General features: G+C 39.3%; 1 protein-coding gene across 1 annotated transcript in view; it reads right to left on the reverse strand.

Annotated features, from left to right (window-relative positions):
- Positions 1-18,780, reverse strand: part of plch1 (phospholipase C, eta 1) — a 153,938-nt gene that overhangs the window by 20,801 nt on the left and 114,357 nt on the right. The window contains exons 15-19 of the mRNA XM_087993594.1: positions 14,905-14,988; positions 14,610-14,698; positions 13,145-13,242; positions 4,096-4,275; positions 835-942 (exon numbers count right to left, since the gene is read on the reverse strand). Coding sequence (XP_087849720.1) covers positions 835-942; positions 4,096-4,275; positions 13,145-13,242; positions 14,610-14,698; positions 14,905-14,988 — 559 coding nt within the window. The remainder of the gene's footprint in view (positions 1-834; positions 943-4,095; positions 4,276-13,144; positions 13,243-14,609; positions 14,699-14,904; positions 14,989-18,780) is intronic.

Here is an 18,780-nt window from a genome sequence, read left to right on the forward strand (position 1 = left end):
CAACACTTTTACACAGATGGTGGTGCATAAATGGAATAAACTGCCAGAGGAAGTGGTCGAGGCAGGTACAATTACAACATTTAAAAGACATTTAGACAGATAAATGAATAAAAAGGGTTAAGAGGGATATATGTCAAACGCAGGCAAATAGGACTAATTTAGTTTGGGAAACCTGGTTGACATAGACGAGTTGAACCAGAGGGTCTGTTTCTGTGCTGTATGTCTCTATGACTGCAGAAATGAGGTAGTTCAATTTTTAATTTTATAAAAACTAGTTGCATGCACAAATTGTATATAACATAAATGAATGACTATTTGATTGGTCTAAGTACTCTAATTCTGTCCACTTTTAGGAAACCTCTTTACTAAGAAACTTTAGGAAAAGTAGACATGAATCTTAAACGTAAATGAAAATTTGATATAATGTTAAATAAATATTAAAAACATATTTTCAATGCCACTTAGAGCCAAAACCACTCACCGAATAAAGATGATTACTTTAAATTTAAAACAAATTATATTTGCAGAGTTTACTCATCACCAAAGTCAATACTTACACTGTAACATTTAATTTAAGCAATATCCAGGAGGTAATATTTTTACAACTTGCATTTCACATTGAGAGACTTTACATGAGTGTATTCAAACAAAAGGTTTAAAGAAAAGCCAAAGAAGAATATATTAAGAGGGCAGACTACTAAGCCACTAAAAGATATGGAAAACTCAAATTCTAGGTTATTTTGCTTAGAGTTAATAGATAAATGAAATCTTTCACAACCGTTACTTTAATCTTATAAAGACAAGAAACAGATTAAAATATAAATATTTTAATACCTTGGCACATCGACTGAGGTTTTAGAACATACCCACAATTTCCATTCAGCATAAATAGTGCTCTGTTTAGCTGCATCATTCGACCATCAGACTGGTAATTTAACGCCACTGTAGATACAAACAGAATTCTAGTGTCACAATCTGGATATTATCCCTTTCATTTCTTCAGAATTTATTTTCTAACAATGGATTTAATCTGAACTTAACTTTAAAGGTTAAGCTCATAGTAAGATAAGTGATATAACTAAATTTTACTCGATGCTTTCATTGCCTATGAATGGATACTTCAGTTTCTGAAACATTTTAAAATTCTGATACAGCCCAAACATAAACTTGAAAACAAAGTTTCTCTATTCCATCTTAATGATAAATTTAAAAAATTGTTTTGTAAAATAGGAGAGGAAGGGATCACATTATTTTAATTTAATTTGAGGTTCAGATGACACCTGTAAATTGCATGTTGCTTCAATAATTTAGATAATTTACAAGATATGAATAAAAATCACTTTATTTTGTCTTTACCTTTCAATTTCCTGCAACTCTCTGTTGGAATAACTAATCTGAATCCAGATCTATTTAATTTCCTCCCTTTAAATCAGTTTCACCAGAGGTTTACAATAGGGTTTAACAGTTTGAATCACAGTAAATTAATTATTACATTAGGTTCATGATGTCCCATCATATTTCAATTCAAGCCTCTGAATCTTTTTATTTCTGATTCTTGTAGGTTACACTATAATAACAGTAGCATAATTTATTTTCAACTTTGTGTTTACATGCTTTGTTTAAGATTAATATTTTTCCTTAACCTTTTGCATTGCCTTCCTTATTAAATTTTTGAGATGGAAAGGGAAAGGGTGAGTTGGAGCTGGAGAAGCCTTCTTTCATATTCTTAGTGAATTCGTGGCAAGCACAATACCAGTTTTCATAAACTTGAAAGTACTTTTCAGCCTCACCATACTTTAGAATGGAATCTATATATACTGTGTAATGGAGTCATCAGCCTTGGTTACAGAGGGTAGCCCTTGCCTCCCAGTAATCATCCTGGTAAAGCATCTGGCCATTGAAATGAAGCAGTAACATGAGAGTTCTGAATAAGTGGTACTGGTGATCACAGATAACTTGCCCATTCATGTAATGAAATCTATTTCCATTGATAATATCAGCTGCTTTATGAACTGATATTCTTAAAACAACATGTGTGCAGTCTATAGTGTTCAGCACATGGAGGAAGCCGAGAAAGACTGGCAAAGCCTACTCCCTGAGCTGTAGCTGGGAAAATGAAATGAAGTGGTGTGATCTGATACAAATTGTATTGGTAACTGCCTTGTAAGTCTCCAGTGGATCATTGTAAGCAGCCAGTTGCACACAAGTTTAGTGTAGCTGTCACCTTGATTGTACTGATACAGAACGGCCACCCATCCCTTCAGGCCATAGGTCCACCCCAGCAGTTGATTAGTTCAGCGACAGTGACCGAAAATATCCTCAGTCTGCAGTGACACTGCACCTTGCTCAACTGGTGAAAATTTCATTGAGGGCAATAGACTCTGGGCATCCTGTACCACCTGTATATTCTGCGACCTCTTCCCGGTGAATGCTGTTTGGCAACTACTGGAGGTGCTGCTAGGCCTGGACTCACACAACTTTTCCTTCTTTATTTCTCTGTGTCTTTGTTGCATCATAGCAACCGTAACCTACTATAGCTGGATCCATTGGTTACATTTCCAATGAACCTGTTTGGGAAGCAAAAAAAACTGAACAAATTCTACCACTGTGAGCAGTCAGCACTCACATCACATATAAATGATGATTTAGCATAATCCTTACAGAGAGGCATAGAGAATTCCGACAAGGAGGGGCATGGAATTCCAGCACATGGACGTTGGACATATTGGATCTTACTCTGATGACTGCAGCACAATCCGTGCCACAAAAGCATAGTAGAAGACCGTGGGTGTGGTGGGATTACAGGTACCTCAATTTCCCCTACTTCTATCCATACATCACGCAAGAATTTAGTGAGATTCCTGTCTTGCCATCCAAAACTTGTTTGCAGAATTGGATCTTTTTCTTTTGCGACATAATGTCACCCAATCTTCCAATTTTACCAACTGACCTGCTTGTGCATGTTGTTTAGTGTCTGGAAAGATTTTGTCTGATGTTCTTATATTTAGTACCATAAACTAATTGCAGCAACTGCTTCAATTTTGCTTTTAATCGTAAAATGTGAATTTGTTTAATAAGTCAAAGAGAAAATATCACCATTTACTAACATAATTCTGAAATATGTGAATAATAGTTAAACAAGTACATTGCCAGTATGCTTACATGTATATAAACATGAGTTCAGTATAGGATAAATTATTGTAGACACAAGAGAGACACAATAGATGAGAATCTAAGGAGCAAATGTTATGGACCAGGACAGATATTCTAAGAAGGTAGCCTACACCCTAACTTTTTTAGTTGTTTTAGGCAGATATAAGATGGATATTCTAGGAGTGATGCAACTGGTCAAATCACTTGGCTTCAAGTAAAGCAGAATTTCTTTACACACAACCAAATGAAACACAAGCATAAGAAAACAGAATTTAGATTCACAGTTATTAAAACCCAACTGACATATTATCTCGCAACTTAACAAAGGAGCTGTTCCAATTTCCTGAAACATCCCCATAAACATACCCATTGACAAAAAAGGAAAGTTCAATCACAGGTTCGTACGGAGAGATGTTAGAGAGACAGAATCAGCCAGAAAGATCTGTTGTGTCAGGGAACCTTTTCTTTTCCCAGCAGCTTCCAACAGACTGCTTGCTAAAACCCAAACCAAATAAAAACCCTGAACTGGGAGAATTGACTATTCTCTTTTCATTGTGAAAGTGTTTAAAATAAACCTAAGAGTCTTTTCCCTGATTGTTGCCTCAGGCAGTATCTGTTAGCCATTAGCAAAGTCCCTAATTTCAGACAAACCGGAACCTCTGAATTTTACAACCCCTCTTAAAAATAACCAAGGACAACATAACCTTGTTAAAGGAGCAGCATTGTCACACAAAGACTTCAAAACTCAGAGCCTAATGTCGAATTAAACAATAAATCTGCCAGAAGGTTGTCAAGGATTTACTAAAACAGGTCATACTAGATATATTTACAGGTTTTTAGTGATTACAACTTGGAAAAGTATGTGGCATGGTGAGACTAAAATAAAGAACAAAATAAAATTAAATTTACACTTCAAAGAAATTTGATTCTAAAATCACTTACCCATCTGACAGCCAACATTCCAATACTCTTGTGGGTTAAAATTGCTCGAGTCTATTCTGTAGGCCGATGGGTAGATGCGGGTGAGTTGTTTTTGGTTAAAACGGATGAAGTATTCAGGCTTTTGATGTAAAAGTTGGTTGGCTTGAGTCTCACTTAAAGACAAAACCTTCCCAGCTGGACCTGTTTAAGCAGATTTGGAATATTAACCAGGAACAAACCCAACATGAAACTAAGGTATCAACAATCATGGTCATTTAAATATTGCAAGCTTTATTGAATTTAAAAGTCAAAAACTATGTATGCATGTTATACAAGGGCAGGATCACATATGAGGGGAAGGAAATCTGCTATCCTCACATGGTCAGGCCTACTGTGACTCCAGAACCACAGCAATATAGTTGACTCTTAATCACCCTCTGAAATGGCCTAGCAAGCTACTCAGTTGTAACAAACTATTGCAAAGCCTAAGAAATGGAATGAAACTGAACAAACTACTCAACATTGAGCTAGACACTGGGAAAAAAAAACAACATAAACTCTTCTCTGTTGACCCTACAAAGGTCTCTTTACCAATGTCTAGAGGCTTGTACCAAAGTTGGGAGAACTGTCTCACAGACTTACCAAGCAATAGCCTGAAATATTCATACTCATGGAATCATACCTTACAGACAATATCCAAGATATCACCTGGGTATGTTCTGTCTCATTGGCAGGTCAAGCCAACAAGAGGTGATAGCACGGTGGTATATTTTTGGGAAAGATTTCTCCATGTTAAACATAATTTGGAGAAAGCATTGGAGCACAGAATACAGTCTGGTTGGGAATACTCAATATCCATCATCAGAAGTGACTCAGTAGCACCATTACTGACCAAACCGACTGAGTTCTATAGGACATAGCATGGTCTCCAACAGATGGTGAGGGAGCCAACAAGGAGGAAAAATCTTGACCTTCCTCTTCACAAACCTTCCTTACACATATGCACCCATTCATAACAGCATTGCTAAGAGTGACTACTGCATAGTCATTCTGGAGACAAATTTCCGATTTCACATTAAGAATCCCCTGCAATGGCATAGCTATCATCATGCTAACTGAGAGGGACTTTGATCAGATCTAGCAACTCAAAACTGGACATCCAAGAGGCACTGTGGACAAACAGCAGCAGGAGAACTGTATTCAATCACAATATATAACCTCATGATCTAATATCAAAAGTGTGGTGCTGGAAAAGCACACCAGATCAGGCAGCATCTGAGGAGCAAGTCAACCTGCTATGCTTTTGCAGTGCCATAGTTTTCAACTCTGATCTCCAGCATCTGCAGTCCTCACTTTCTCTCTTGGTCTAGTATATCCCCCACTCTACCATTACCATCAATCTGGGAGACCAATCCTAGTTCAAGGAAGAGTGCCAGGACAGCACCAGATATACCTAAAAATGAGGTACCAACCTAGTAGAGCTACAATACAGGACTACTTGCATGCAATAAACAAATATTGGAAGCAACATTCAATAGGAGAAAGTGAGGACTGCAGATGCTGGAGATCAGAGAACGTTGTGCAGGTGAGTGATGTCACTGGGGGCAGAAGTGGCTGCGGCAACGGCAACCCAGGGGGCGGAAGTGGCGACAGCAGAAACTGTCGTTGTGCAGGTGAGTGATGTCACTGGGGGTGGAAGTGGCTGCGGAAGTGTTGAACCTCCTTCCACCTATCGCATTTCCAACGCCCCTCCCCCAAGTCCCTCCTCCCTACTTTTTATCTTGGCCTGCTTGGCACACTTTCCTCATTCCTGAAAAGGGGAGACAGGCCGCCTACTTGCGGAACGTTTCAGAGAACACCTCTGGGACACCCGGACCAACCAACCCAACCACCCCGTGGCTCAACACTTCAACTCCCCCTCCCACTCCACCAAGGACATGCAGGTCCTTGGACTCCTGCATCGCCAGATATTTTTTTCTTTTTAAGTATTCAGTCACCATTTTTAATAATATTAATTAGATTACCCAGACATTAAGCAGAAATTGTAAATGTGTATTCTGAGTAACTGGGTGTCAATAAACATGAGGACTACTGGTTCTCACCTACCACCCCACCAACCTCCATATACATCGTATCACCCGTTGTCATTTCCGCCACCTCCAAACGGACCCCACCACTAGGGATGTATTTCCCTCCCCTCCCCTATCAGCGTTCTGAAAAGACCACTCCCTCCATGACTCCCTCATCAGGTCCACACCCCCCACCAACCCGACCTCCGCCCCCCCGGCACCTTCCCGTGCAACCGCAAGAAATGCAAAACTTGCGCCCACACCTCCCCCCTTACTTCCCTCCAAGGCCCCAAGGGATCCTTCCATATCCACCACAAATTCACCTGCACCTCCACACACATCATTTACTGCATCCGCTGCACCCGATGTGGCCTCCTCTATATTGGGGAGACAGGCCGCCTACTTGCGGAACGTTTCAGAGAACACCTCTGGGACACCCGGACCAACCAACCCAACCACCCCGTGGCTCAACACTTCAACTCCCCCTCCCACTCCACCAAGGACATGCAGGTCCTTGGAATCCTACATCGCCAGACCAGAGCAACATGACGGCTGGAGGAAGAGCGCCTCATCTTCCGCCTAGGACCCCTCCAACCACAAGGGATGAACTCAGATTTCTCCAGTTTCCTCATTTCCCCTCCCCCCACCTTGTCTCAGTTCCAACCCTCAAACTCAGCACCACCTTCCTAACCTGCAATCTTCTTCCTGACCTCTCCACCCCCACCCCCACTCCGGCCTATCACCCTCACCTTAACCTCCTTCCTCCTATCGCATTTCCAACGCCCCTCCCCCAAGTCCCTCCTCCCTACCTTTTATCTTAGCCTGCTTGGCACACTTTCCTCATCAGCAACATTCAATAGACAAGGGTAAGTGCTCCCATAATCAGAAGGTTAGATCTTAGCTGTGCAGTCCTATCATATCCAGTCATGAATGATGGTCAACAATTAAACAACTGAGAGGAAGATGGAGGCTCCACAAATATCCCCAACCCCAATGAGAGGGAAGCCCAGAACATCAGTACAGAAGACAAAGCTGAAGTATTTACATCTTAGTCCATCTTGGTCTTCCCCACTGATGCCAGTCTTTAACTAATTTGATTAATTCCATACAATATCAAGAATAATTTCAAGAAACAGCTGGATACTGCAAAGGCTTAAGCCCTGGTTCTAACTATTATTATAGCACCTTATCTCCTATGTCATCTATAAGGCACAAATTAGGACTGCGATAGAAGACTCTCCACATACCTAGATGCGCACAGCTCCAAAAATACTCAAGAAGCTCAACACCATCCAATTTGGAGCTTTATTGGACCCCCATTCACCACTTTCAACATTCACTTCCTTCACCACTGTCACACTGTGACAGTACTGTCTACTATCTAAACCTACTTTGACAACACCATCCAAACCTGTGATCTCTATTAACCAGAAAGTTAAAAGCAGCACTTATATGGAAATACCACCACCAACAAATGCCTCTCCCAAGTCAGGATGATGTGTGTGAACTGAAGTATATCAGAATTTCTCCACTGACTCCAGGTCAAAATCCTGGAACTCCCTTCCCAATATTATCATGGGAATTCCTACACCTAAGGATTGCAACAATTCAAATTTGGAGCTCACCACCAACTTCCAAAAAACAAATAGGAAGGTGCAATGAGTGATGTTTTAGCCAGTCATACCTACATCCTATGTATAAAAGGAAATAAATGTATGAAGATGTTGGACAGCTGTGTTTGAACAGAGGTCTTTTTGAGCAGGAGGATCTATGACTGATGAGCCCTCTTCAGGATGCCCTATTTTCTCCTGTCACATGCATCAGGATCACCATCTTCATGGTCAAGGAAAGGAAACTTGAAGTTTTGCCATTTGGAATGTTTGAACACTGACAGATAATCTCAGGGTGGCCATCCAGGGAAAAAAAGATTGCACTTACATCACATGAACTATCAAGATTCTAAATTGATATCACTGCCCTCAATGAATATCTTCATCCTGGGGAGGGGCAGCAAAAGGAAAATATGGGGGATTAACATTCTGCTTGAAATACAACACTGACTGTGACATTTTATGCATGGAGTTGGTTTTACCATCTGGAATCGTAAATTGGATGCACTTCCAATCCCCAAGAAGAGAGTCATGACACTAGCATCTAAGTGAAAATCAATATGACACTGTCGTCAGTTAACAGGATTAACTCTTGACTAAGATGAAGGTGTTAAGGAAAAGTTTTATTCTGATCTTGAAGTTCTGGCTGTATATTCTTAATGCCAGAGTTGACCTTAACTCTGATGTCTAGTGAAGAACCATTAGGAAAAGTAGGGTGGGTAAAGAAAGAAAAATGATGTGCTTCTGAGGGCAAAGTGCACATAGCATGACCTCATTATAATGAACACTATTTCCTATGAAGGACTAATACAAAAACACATACAGACATCCCAAATCAAAGCGTTGGTACCTCCTGGATTATGCCATTGTTTGGGGAAAAGATCAATGTGATGTTTTTATCACTCAATCCAAATGGGGTACTGATGCTTGAAAAGATCATGGACTTGTTTGACCAGTAATGAATGTATACCTAACACCAAAACATCATAAGGATCAAATTTCCAATAGGAAGCTGACCAATATCTCAACCTTAAAGTAGGCTGACTGAAGAGAGAAGTTTCAAAACCAAATCATAAACAATTTAATATTCACAGGCCCAATTCAATTTCAGAACAATTGGATGAAATAAAGTCACCTGTATTAGACATCCATGTCTAGACCATTAGGTTTAAGCATTATCATCACCAGGACTGATTTGATGAAAATACTACATGAATATCCTGGAACAAGAACAAGTAGCATCAAGAACAGGTCAAGCAGACAACATTTGAACAGATCAAAGTTGACCCCAAAAAATAAATCAGCAACAAAGAAGATAAGTGGGAGGAAGAGAAAGTCTGAGAAATCTGATCATTATGACATGCAATGCTTCTTGAAGCCTCCAGGATCATTTATAAATTAAGGTAATTGGACATAATCCTATTAACTTACAGGATGGTGTTTCTCTTGTTAAGGAAGACAATGGTATCTATCAAGAAAGAATATTTACAATGGCTCCTCAGTTGTGAATCAACAGTAACTGGTGACAGTCTGCAGACTATCCCCTAGTACTCTGTTGTAAAATTAATAGGTGGATCTCCAATAACGGGTGAGCTGCAACAAGCAATCAGATAAATTACAAACTAAAAGATGTAGTCCTGATGATGTTCAAGCTAAGAGGAGACTTCTTCAAAGCTTCTCGGTTTTTGCTCTCATCAAGGCTCCATGGCATCATTCTGCAGGTTTGCAAAAAATAAACACTACCCCCTTGACATGAGAAATGCAACAAATGTAACTATCTTCGAGAAGGGGAATGAATGATACGGTGGAAACTATTAAAGCACTTCCTTGTCCAAGTTAGGGAAAATCTTGAAATGCAGTCTCCTGAATTACCTACTTCCTGTGGTTAAGGAAATCCATGCAGAGATACATATGAGCTTAGACCTTCCAGAGGAATATAATTTTTTGGTAACAAAGTGTCATAAAGAAAATATTGAGAATAACACAAGAAACTCTTCATCGTATTCATTATCTGTCAAGGCATTTGATTCAATATAACATGAAGATCTACAGATTGTGTCCAGAGATTTGGACACCAAATAATTGCAACACAAGCTTGCAAATGCTTTGTGAAAATATGTCTGCAACTGTCTTGAATGAGAGATACTTTCCAAATCCAGGTTGGTGTCAAGCAAGGTTGAGTGGTATCCTCAAGGTTTGTGTAAAGATTTGTAGCTCGGATGCTGGTTGCAGTTGTTTTGGGTATGTTTGTCGAGCTGGGAAATTGGTTTCCAAATGTTTCGACCCTTTCTCAGTGACACCCTCAGTGCTGTGAAGCCTCCTACGAAGCGCTGCTATATTGTGTTGGTTGGAATTTATTTGGTTTCATTCCCACTGCTTCCAGTTCTCGGTCCCAGTTGTTCATTGCAGTGGTTGGTATATAGGGTCTAGGCGAAAGTGAGGACTGCAGATGCTGGAGATTTAAGTCGAGAGTGTAGTGCTGGAAAAGTACACCAGGTCAGGCAGCATCCGAGGAGCAGGAAAATCGACGTTTTGGGCAAAAGCCCTTCATCAGGAATATCAGGTCTAGGTCAATGTGTTTATTGATGGAGGATGTGAATGAGTGTCATCCTTCTAGAAATTCTCTGGCTGTCTTCTGTTTGGCTTGTCCTATTATTGTTCCTCCATGCCACTTACAATCTAACTGACAGTGATTATTCACCTCATCCAAGATCAATTGCCATCTGCTGAGATTAAATACCATCCAGAAGTAAAATTATTTACCCTCAGTTATCTCTGTGCAAAAAACTAAACCAATCAACATATACATCATGACATACAGTAAGCAGATGATATAAGTGTCTTTGCCCACTCTGCACTAGATTTGCAAGCCACTCTTAATCTCTTCAATACTGCATACAAGATTCTCAGCCGGTCTCTGAATGCTGCCAAATTGAAACTCATTTCAACAATTAGTTGAGCGCATTCTCATATATTGATAGCTACTTTTTGCAAAGGCCCCCTGCTAATGAGGTGATCCAGCGCCAGGTCATCTGCACAAGCTCAGCCTTCTACAAACTATGTTAAAAAGTCTTTGAAAACAAAACATCCACAAGACAACAAAAGTCCTCATGTACACATCAGTTGTCATAACCACACTCCTGTACTGATGTCAGACTGAGACAGTGTATCAAGGGATCAGTTAGCTCAGTTGGCTATAAACTGGTTTGCAATGCAGAGTGATACCAACAATGTAGGTTTAATTTCTGCTGCCACCATGAAGGTTCCACCTTCTCAACCTCATCCCTCTTCTCATTCTAATACGAGAGCAGCCCTATGATCCTTTGAAACTATGGTGATATTACTATCAATGACACATAAGATGGCTAGAGAAATCCCATCAGCAATGTCTCCACTGCATTATCTGGATTCAACTGGAGTGCAGAGACTCCCCTGTACCCGGGGGGATACGCTCCAGGACCTACCGCAGAAGCCCAAAACAGCGGATAGGAGCAAACCCATTCATTTCAATGGGAAACCTACCTTCCTGGCAGCCTTCTGATTCCCCATAACATATTCGGGGCACAACAATCCGCGTATAACTGAAGCCGCAGAAAATGATACCGTAGATACGGTGATCGCCCTGTACTGTCTTAATGTCAGCATTGTCTGGCTTCAAGAAGGACACAAACTGTCGTATTCATTTGAAGGCAGCTCTATTGCATTCGGGTAAATTCCCTACAAAACTAATGCCAGTGGTCTGTGGATAGTGTGTTTAGATGGGGCTACAAAGCGTCTCCTTGCCAGATCCTGTTTTCTCAACTCTTAACCGGCAAGCATTTTAGAGGAGGACAAAGAAAACTCTACAAAGATGCTCTCCTTGAAGCTCAACAGCATTGATGTGGAGATGCCGGTGTTGGACTGGGGTGGAGAAGGTCAGAAGTCACATGACACCAAGTTATAGTCCAACAGATTTATTTAAATCACAAGCTTTCGGAGCGCTGCTTCATCTGGTGACTTCACCAGACGAAGGAGCAACTCCCCAAAAGCTTGTGATTTCAAATAAACTTATTGCACTATAAACTGGTGTAATGTGACTTCTGACTTTATCCACAACAGAACTGGCATGACAGATGAGCTTGCTGCAAATTGTTCAAATGGCAATAGCTTGGCCACAAAATGCCAATCACACTGTATCATGCTTTGATTCCAATGAGGCAGAATGAAAGCAAAGAAGGATCGGTCCTGAAATTTGTTTTCTAAATCTCACAACTTCGTGAGACTTCCTTACTCTTGTATCCAAAGATCCATGGTTATTAATTGGCGTATTCAGTCACAAAAAGACCCATGGTAAAAACACGCAACCCTTAGTGAAAGTCATTCTTGAATTAAGGGACAGCTGATGATAATTATTTGAACTATGTACTGGAACGTGTGCCCAAGACATTACCACAATAAAATATATTACCTTAAGGGAAGTGTTGGGGAGACAGGAAAAAAATTATGAGGAGAGCACGTAATACTTTTTTTAAAAATGTCCCTGATCAAATGATTCCTGAGGAGGCAATGGCCTAGTGGCATTATTGAGGGACTGTTAATTTAGAGACCCAGGTAATGTTCTGGAGAGCTGGGTTCAAATCCAGCCATGACAGATGGTGGAAACTGAATTCAATAAATGTCTGGAATCAAGAGTCTAATGATGACCATGAATCAATTGTCAGGAAAAACCCATCTGGTTCACTAATGTCCTTTAGGGAAGGAAACTTACCTGGTCTGGCCTACATGTGACTCCGGACACATAGCAATGTGGTTGACTCGTAACAATTAGGGATGGGCAATAAATGCTGGCCTAGCCAGCGATGCCATCATCCCATGAATGAATAAAAAAAGTTATCAAGATCACACACCACCCTGAATTGAAACTATACTGTCCTTGCTTCATAACAAGATCCTGAAATCCATACTGACGGCATTGTGTGTGTACTTACACCACAGCACAGCAGTTCAAGAAAGACACTCATCATCACCTTCTCAAGGGCCATTACACATGGTCAATAAATGGCCTCATCAGCGAATGCGCACATTCCATGAATTAAATTTAAAAATGATTCTGACCTACTTTCATCACTGCAAAAATATTCCAGTCAATCTTGAGATCATCACCAGCTTGAATTCATGTGACAAGCTGCAGCAGTAGCTAATTATAGATCATTACTTAAATTAATAAATGCTTTAGCAATGGTGTAACTGATGAATCACTTTAATCAGTGCTAGTTTTTTCCCCCCAGATTCAGATTTTGAAATATTCAAGCAAAATATTATTTTCTTAACTGGATTATACAGCTCTTTCATACACATTTTCCAATTAATGAAAGCATATTTAGTTTTAGCATGCTTACAGATACTCCTTACCTTTCCCTAAAAGATCCTGAGAAGTCACAGAATTGGTGTATTTAACCAGATCAGAAAGACCACGGTAGAGTTTCACTGTTTTTCTGCGATGACCAAACCTATGGAAAAACACAATGAGAATTTACCAATGGTTCGAAAGATTGTTTAACTGCATCAACGTATTCATTATTAGTCTGAAGGAAAGAGTAACGAACAATCGGATTAATTCTATTTATAACTGAATTAAATTTTGTTCTTCTAAGAGGCTTTTCCATAGATACCATTCGAAAGTGAAGTTAAAAAAAATGTATGCAAAATTTCTTTCAAAATTTCCTTACTATAAAAAATGGATAGGCACAGATTCCTTTTGATTTTTAAACTAAAGCAGAATAAGTTGGAAACACTCAGATAAGGCAATGTCTGCGACAATTCATCAATACTTCAGATCCAAGCCTCTCTCTCGGGGCTGCAAAATATTATAGCTGTACCTCACACAAAAGAGAACAAACAAAAGGGAAGAGAAAATGAGATGGGGTGTGAAACATAGTAAAAAAATAGAATGGCATGTGAATATGCTGCTTGAGCTGAAAATTGGAAGTAAAATGGAAGAAGTGATATCTGAAAAAGACAAAAGGAGGCATCATGACAGGAATCAAATAAACAAAAGATATCTGTGCATGTCTGAGGGATTTAGGCAACAAGGAAAGTATGAAAAACCAGAATGGAGTATAGACTCCAGTGGTCCAAGAAAGGAAACTAGAGGAAGAAACAAAGAACAGATCAACGTTAAGCATGTTAGTCGTGTGGAAGTCACTCACCCAAATATCAGTATGTTTCTTGCCCTTATTGTCATATACAGCAACATTACCAGCATTTGTTTCTTAATGGAAGCTACTATTAAGATCTGAAGTTAAGTTAATGCTAATGTGGAAAAAATGTCTTTTCGAAAGATGAGGTGCTGTTCAGGCTAAAGACAGATTAGAATGGGGTAGAATGGAAATTAGAAATGGTGACTTGCAGAAAGCTTAGGGTTACAGCTGAAATAGAACAGAGTTCTGCAATACTATTACTGAATATGCATTTTGTTTTCCTGGTATCCTGTCTTGAGATGACAGTACATATGCAGTCAAACACAGGGCCAATAATAGAATTCACTGGCTCCTAAGTTGTCTTTTTCCAGGATCCTATTCCCAGCCTGAACCAAGCACAGCTAGAACCCTGAACACAGTCATTGGACTATGATGTACCCACTGACCCAGGTCCTGGCCACCAGTGCCACCTTAGTTTCTAGTACGCCTCAACTGCTGTCACCCATGACAAAGTGGCACAGTCCAAACTAAGCCTAATAGATCCAATTTTGCTCCCAACAATTTTTTTTTCCAAAGGGTGTCAGGTCTACATTTGTATTTCATTGTAAGTATCATTTACAAATTGATACTTACAATGAAATACTTTTAATGAACTAGAGAATCTTAATGCCTTTTACCTGTGAGCCTGTCCAGTTTCTTTCCCTGTAGAATCCTGCTGATCTTCATCACTTATGTTGTACAATTTTGCTTTGGATTTTCCACTTCTCTTTGATAACAAGTGAAAATTCAAATTTAATCCATTAACACATGTTAAGTGGCTGTGTTGCTTCAAAATTACATATATTTGCTAAGTTTAAATAATTAAAGTATTATCTGCTGTGTAAAACCAATTGTATATTTATGTTGTTTACTTAGCGTTTCAAATAAGAGCTCTAACATACAGTATAATAAATTAAAAGGAGAAAATCCTACCTTATGCTTGGAAAAGCTACTGATAAATGAACGATTATGTGCTTTTTTTTCACTTTCTTTAACATTTTCTTCAACCTCTAATTTCTGGATGGGTAAGACAGGAAATTTAAAAAATTCAGATTTAGATATTTTCGGTAAGGTATTCTGGAAAATTATTAAGCTATAATAAAAAAAATTGTCCACAACACAACCTTACGACTGATTATGATTCAATTATTACAGTAAAACGAAATTATCTTTCTTAGTCATGTTTAACAGTTTTAGAACCCTTTAATAAGATTTACAGTGATGTGTTACAGCTACTGCCTATCTTTTAGTACTTATGGGTCTGTAATCACATAATTTTACATATTCCAATTTGTATCACACAGACAAATCATTGGGGCATGCTCATATACATCACTATTCATGAGCAGGAAGCTCAGGAATGCCATCACTCTCACCCAACTTTCTAAACAGGGAATATAACATTATGAAAAGCCATTGTCAAAAATTGTATGCCAGAGAATGAAAGAGCTACTTGAACTTCCATTGTGATAATTCAGTAGGATATTAAAGCGCTCTTTATACCTCAACAGTTTAATTTTAAATTAATTCAGACTGCCAACAGATTTAAATACCTTTCAAAATAAAAGCATTAGTTCAAGCAACCATAGTAGACAATGCAAAACAACTTTTAATTTAACAGTTTTGCTGTCAGGGACTGCTGGAGCACAATGTGGAGATTTGAGAATCTCTCCACATGCCTGACAGTTTTCAATTTTCCAAGTATGTAAGAAGTAGTTTGTATTGTAAGAAACTAAACTCAATAGATTAAAGTAATGAAATGAGCTTTAAAAAATAATTCAGCAAATGTTACACAAATTGTTTTCTTTGCTAGATAAAATTACACTAGAATGTTGAAATCTCATTTCTCTGGATTAATTTCTTCCATTAATCCTTCGTCCACAAAAAAACATACATGAGTTAACATTTCGCTATTACAAAGTGACTCCACCAAATGTAAAATACAAAATTGATAAAGTAGCATTCTAAACTGACTTGGATACTTGGGTTTGGTACAAAGACAAAAGTTGATTGAGAGACTGAATTATACTTTCCAGTTGATCTTTTTAATGAAGATTTGATATTGGAAAAATAAAACCAACTCAGCTCAGCAGTAATGAATTCCAAAAATAAAGAAGGTTAGAAGCCTCATGTGACATTCTTGCGTAATGAGAAAGCATATATTCTAAATCTGATTCATCTTGTAGTGAGACTGCTCCCTTATCATCCCACACTGGTGATGGTGGGTAAATATTCATGTAATTTCATCCAAGAAATGTTGATGTCAATGTAATAAACCACCACTTGTAATAATTTTCCTGGTCTCCTTGATCAATATATTTACTTTGCAGACCTCCTGTGGAACACTCTGCTATACACCTGTGGTCTACAAACCCCTTTAATGAAAACTATTTGGTAAAATCCGTATGATCTGTTCTAAAACTATCAGAAAAAGCTCACTGACATTTCAATGAGACAGATGCCTCAGAACCAAGCTACAGTAAAGTAATGCTGAAAACACTGATGTGAATGCTCTGATGGATGTAGCCCTGATCCTTCTGAAAGTCAAAAAATCTGTGGCAGTCCTAAGGCATTGGTTCCCTGTGTGCTGGCAGTTTTATTAGAGGCTACACTGAGACATAAACAAACTGAAGAATTGCAAAACAATTTTATGTAAGCATGATATTTTACATACAGTGTGCTGTCACTCATGCCTCCGAAGTGCCATCAACAGACTTTTTTCTTTCTTTCCATTTCACTACCTCTTTAGTGTTGTCCCAGGTTCTGAAGCTAGGGTGGCAGGACTTTGTTTAGCATAGGAGCAGGATGTTTGGTTAGGGGCATTTACATGTTGATGATCGAAACATTCCGAAGGTATTCTTGTCAGAGGCAAATGGATCCTCCTCAACTTGAATTCCCAAGAGTTGGATAGGGTCTAGACAGGGTGGAGGTGGAGGGCCAAGGCACCTCTGGACTGTCCTGAGAGGAGACACCTGAGGGACCTGTGTGCGCTTCCTCCTCAAATTATTTCCTCTTGGCACACCACTCTGTCTCTTTGTGAATAACAGGCACCTGGGCTGCCTGCTACGTTCCCAATGATTGCAGTGAGGAATGCTGGTTGGTGTATATAGCCAGCAGGTTTTGAGGGTTCTGGACTCAGTGCTCCATGACAGTGGCACACTATGCACGGAGGCAGCCAAATGATCACAGTTGGTCCCCAGAGCATAGCTGCAGTCCTCGACCATAAAGTCCATTGCTTTCTGCTGCTTCTGTTCTTCCCTGTGCATTTAAAAGCATGTAGTAAATAAGATATCTCCATGTATCACCCAAGGATATACATCCACGACTGGGCACTTCAAGAATAAGCCATACAAAATAAAAGTTTCTGCAGGTATCTTCAAGATTCCTCTCTGATCCTTTCACATCTTAAAACAAACATACAGGCTTACTGTTTGGAGACAAGGGATGCCCATTTAAAATATAGCTGATGAAACCTGCGAGGAACCCAAACAATAAGGTCCAAAAGCAATATAATGAATCGAAATGACCCTATCTGTGTTATGCAACTAACCACTGATATTACTGAAAACACATTTCAGATGCTGAACACTTCTATATGTACCAACAAGATCCCCAGTAGAGCCTGCAGTGCTGCAATGCACATAACATTTCACAGCAATGAGTTTTGGATCTGAAGAAGGAACAACTAACCATGCAGGGATCTTCATCAGATTCTGAACAGAAGGAAAAGGCAGTAGTAAAACATTATGCTTCCAAAACACCATTACTAGTGCTCATTGTTGCATGAAAGCCCTCATTATTGCATGTTTCACTATGCCACTTCTTCCTCCCATCAGAGAACAATATGTCTTCCTTATAACATCCTACATCATAACTAAGAAGGTGTTCGTAAAACATGGCAAAATCAGGACTTCATTCTACTGAACACTTCCATTCTGTCCGCAATTCCAAAGTCCATCAAAAGTTTGCTTTCAGAATATCTTTAAACATTGGGGTTGAAATTGACCCCTTTAAGTCTTCATCATGCCCATACAAACTAACTTGATCAGGAAACTCAGAAATAACATGATGATGCAATGGCTAAGTTAAAAGGGCATTGCTAGAGATGCTGCACTTGCTTTGGGGCTTGCTGCATGATAGAAAACATCCCTGCTTCTAGTGCATCAGGAACATAAAGTGCAGCTCATTTAACCAGGCTGTTTACGGCTCTTTTAGGATTCCCACTGATTACTTTTCAATCCACTAAATTGGAATGGTTAAACTAATGAGATAAAAATGTAATTTGTTTAGCTCTTTCAGCTTTCAAGAACAGCCTGAACTATCTAGTACCATGGAAAGTATGCTGCCAAATGCTAGAAGTGTGCTAGCTGCTGTGGAAAAAGTCACAAGCTTCCAAAAATATTCGCACCATTCCTCCGACACATTGCAAAATTATACATTTGCAGAGACACACTTTTTTTTAGCTACAATTGTATAGTCAGGAATAGGTATTTACAAACAGACCCAGGTGTATCTAACATTATTGATGAACAGTAAACATCAATGCCACAGATGCTCAAAATTAAGGTCACTGAGAACTGATGGCTTATCCTCAAGCTTATCTTTTGAAATGAAGTGGTTGCATACTGGAACAGAATCTTTATTTTTATTTTATCTCGACTGGTATTTATCTTATCAGAGGTGTGGGACGCCATTAGTGTCCCATCCAAGTATATCTGCAGGAAGTGCACTCAACTCTTGCTCCTCCAAGACTGTGTTAGGGAACTGGAGTGGGAGCTGGGTGAACTTCGGATTATTCGGGAGGCAGAG

This window comes from Chiloscyllium plagiosum, unplaced genomic scaffold (assembly GCF_037043375.1).
Source record: "Chiloscyllium plagiosum isolate Xiang-an unplaced genomic scaffold, Cpla_swu_hap1 HiC_scaffold_13, whole genome shotgun sequence".
In the NCBI taxonomy this organism is placed as follows: Eukaryota; Metazoa; Chordata; class Chondrichthyes; order Orectolobiformes; family Hemiscylliidae; genus Chiloscyllium; species Chiloscyllium plagiosum.